General features: G+C 41.9%; 1 protein-coding gene across 1 annotated transcript; it reads left to right on the forward strand.

Annotated features, from left to right (window-relative positions):
- Positions 1 to 417: 417 nt before the first annotated feature.
- Positions 418 to 1,980, forward strand: LOC145106035 (uncharacterized). Its single transcript, XM_079043083.1, has 2 exons — positions 418 to 773; positions 888 to 1,980. Exons 1-2 carry the CDS (start codon positions 418 to 420, stop codon positions 1,978 to 1,980), a joined length of 1,449 nt encoding a protein of 482 aa, XP_078899209.1.
- Positions 1,981 to 2,681: the final 701 nt, after the last annotated feature.

Here is a 2,681-nt window from a genome sequence, read left to right on the forward strand (position 1 = left end):
GAACGAGTTATTTACATAGAGATTTAAATCGAGCCAATCTCTGTGGATACGATCCATTTATCACTGTACACTATTTTAGTGTGTAATATTTAGGGTTATTAATTTTGTTGGCCTCGACAACCACCAAATTTTGGCGCCGTTGTCGGGGATTGGTTTCTTTTTAATCAATTTGTTTCTCTATGCCCAGATCTCAACGTACAGGTGCTTTGATTTATAACCTGGAAATTGAAAGAAGCAAGGCTTTTGGCGAAGGAAAAACGAGTTGAACGTGGTCAAACTTCCAACCCTCACGGGAACCCGGAGGTTGAAACTGCTTCCTCAAGTGACACGGAACCCGATTCAAGTCCCGACCCTCGCCAAGAAATTCCCGAAACACCACCCCTACAACAAAATCCACCCATTATTGAACCAATTGCAATGGCGGACGGAGGGGAAGTTGCCGAGAGAGCTTTGAGGCAAATGATGGAAACCGATGTTACCCAAACTCCAACCGGTATCAATTACCCCGTATTAGAAGGAGGCTCAGAATTGAAGTCAATTTTAGTCCATCACCTCCCAACTTTTCATGGATTGGAGAATGAAGACCCTCATAATCATTTGAAGATGTTCCACATTATTTGCACTAGTATGAAGCCACAAGGATCAACCAATGACCAAATCAAGCTAAGGGCATTCCCCTTTTCATTGGCCGATAGAGCAAAGGATTGGTTATTCTATCTTCCCCCGGGGTCGATCAACTCATGGACCGATATGGCAAGAGCTTTGCTTGACAAGTTTTATCCCGCATCAAGAGTATCAAGACTTAGAAATGAGATTTGTGGAATCCGCCAAGGTCAAAATGAGACTTTTCATGATTATTGGGAGAGGTTCAACAACTTGTGCTATAGTTGCCCACAACACCAAATCCCAGAGAAACTCCTTATTCAACACTTCTATGAGGGATTGCTACCAATGGAGAGAAGACTAGTTGATACCTCCAGTGGTGGAGATGTCTTTAGCAAAACTCCACAACAAACAAGACAACTCTTCAACACCATAGCCGGAAATTCACAACATTTTGGCGCGCGCCAAGATATGAAAAGAGACACACAACACAAAGTCAATGAAGTGGGATCATCAAATCTCGAGTCTCAAATCAAAGATTTAACCTCCGTTGTCCAAAAGTTAGCCATGGGACAAACTCCACAAGTGATGGTTTGTGGGATATGTGCAACAATGGGACATCCTACGGATATGTGTCCCATTCTTCAAGAAGATGCGGAACATGTGAATGCCACGGGAGAGTTCCAAAACTACCACAACAAGCCATCCGGTTACCAAAATGCATATAATTCAAGTTGGAAGCCAAATCCCAATATGAGTTACAACCCAAGACCATTGCCTCAAAATGCATTGGTTAGACCTTCCTATCCACCACCACAACCTCATTACCAACATCCACAACCACACTATCAATTCAAACCACACCCTCCACATCACCAACAACCTCCTCAATCGCAACCAAGTAGCTCCGGAATGTCTCTTGAAGACATTGTTAAATCCCTAGCCACTAGTACCCAACAATTCCAAAAAGAGACAAGAACTAGTATCTCCAACCTTGAAGCACAAATGGGAGATATAGTTACATACATAAGCAAGTTGGAGTCCCGTGGAAAGTTGCCTTCTCAAACCGAAAAGAACCCAAATGTCAATGTGGTGACCTTGAGAAATGGTAAACAAGCCGGAGAAAGTAGTTCAAAGAAGAAGCCAAGGGATGAAGAGGAAGAAATAGAGGTCATTCCCATTGAAGATCCCATTGTCAAGAATGCCACACAAGCCGAAATTCCAAAGAAGACTACCCCTCTAGTGACTCCAATAGCTACTCAACCGCCATTCCCCTCCCGACTTGCAACTTCAAAGAAGAATATGGAGGAGAAAGAGATTTTGGACACCTTTCGAAAGGTGGAAGTAAATATCCCTCTACTTGATGCAATCAAGTAAATACCTAGGTATGCAAAGTTTTTGAAAGAACTTTGTACCAACAAGAGGAAGTTGAAAGGAAATGAAAAAATTTCGATGAATGAAAATGCATCCGCGGTTTTGCAAAGGAAGCTTCCACCTAAGTGCAAAGATCCGGGAATGTTTACGGTTCCTTGCAAGATATGAGATGTCACTTTTAGTAGTTCCATGCTTGATCTTGGTGCTTCTATTAATGTCATGCCCTATTCGGTATATCAATCATTGAATGTTGGCCCTTTAAGTGAAACCGGTGTCATAATCTCTCATGCATATAAATCAAGTGTCTTTCCTAGAGGTGTTTTGGAAGATGTCTTAGTGCAAGTGAACCAATTGGTCTTCCCGGCGGATTTCTATGTGATTGATCTAGATGAGAAAGTGTCCTCCAAGTCGGCTCTAATTTTGCTTGGGAGACCATTTTTGAAGACGGCTAGAACAAATATTGATGTGTATGCGGGAAGCTTAACGATGGAGTTTGATGGTGAAACAATAAGTTTTAATATCTACGATGCTATGAGATATCCTAGTGATGTTTCATCTTTGTGTTTTGTTGATGTTATTGAACCATTAACCCAAGAGTTGTTCGAGTTGTCTAATGGTGACATGTTGGAGATGATTTTAAGCAAAGGGTTTGATTGTGGAAAATTAGCCAAGAAGTTGAAGCTCTACTCACTAGATCCCGAAGT

The sequence above is a fragment of the Lactuca virosa genome, chromosome 4 (assembly GCF_052849685.1).
Source record: "Lactuca virosa cultivar CGN04683 chromosome 4, Lactuca_virosa_CGN04683_v6, whole genome shotgun sequence".
Lineage (NCBI taxonomy): Eukaryota > Viridiplantae > Streptophyta > Magnoliopsida > Asterales > Asteraceae > Lactuca > Lactuca virosa.

What these genes read in the sequence shown, in the direction of transcription:
- LOC145106035 (XM_079043083.1), top strand. Translation starts at nt 418, where the DNA reads ATGGCGGACGGAGGGGAAGTTGCCGAGAGAGCTTTGAGGCAAATGATG. An exon ending in GCAAGAGCTTTGCTTGACAA is followed by an intron (nt 774 to 887) that starts GTTTTATCCCGC and finishes CTTGTGCTATAG; the next exon opens with TTGCCCACAACACCAAATCC.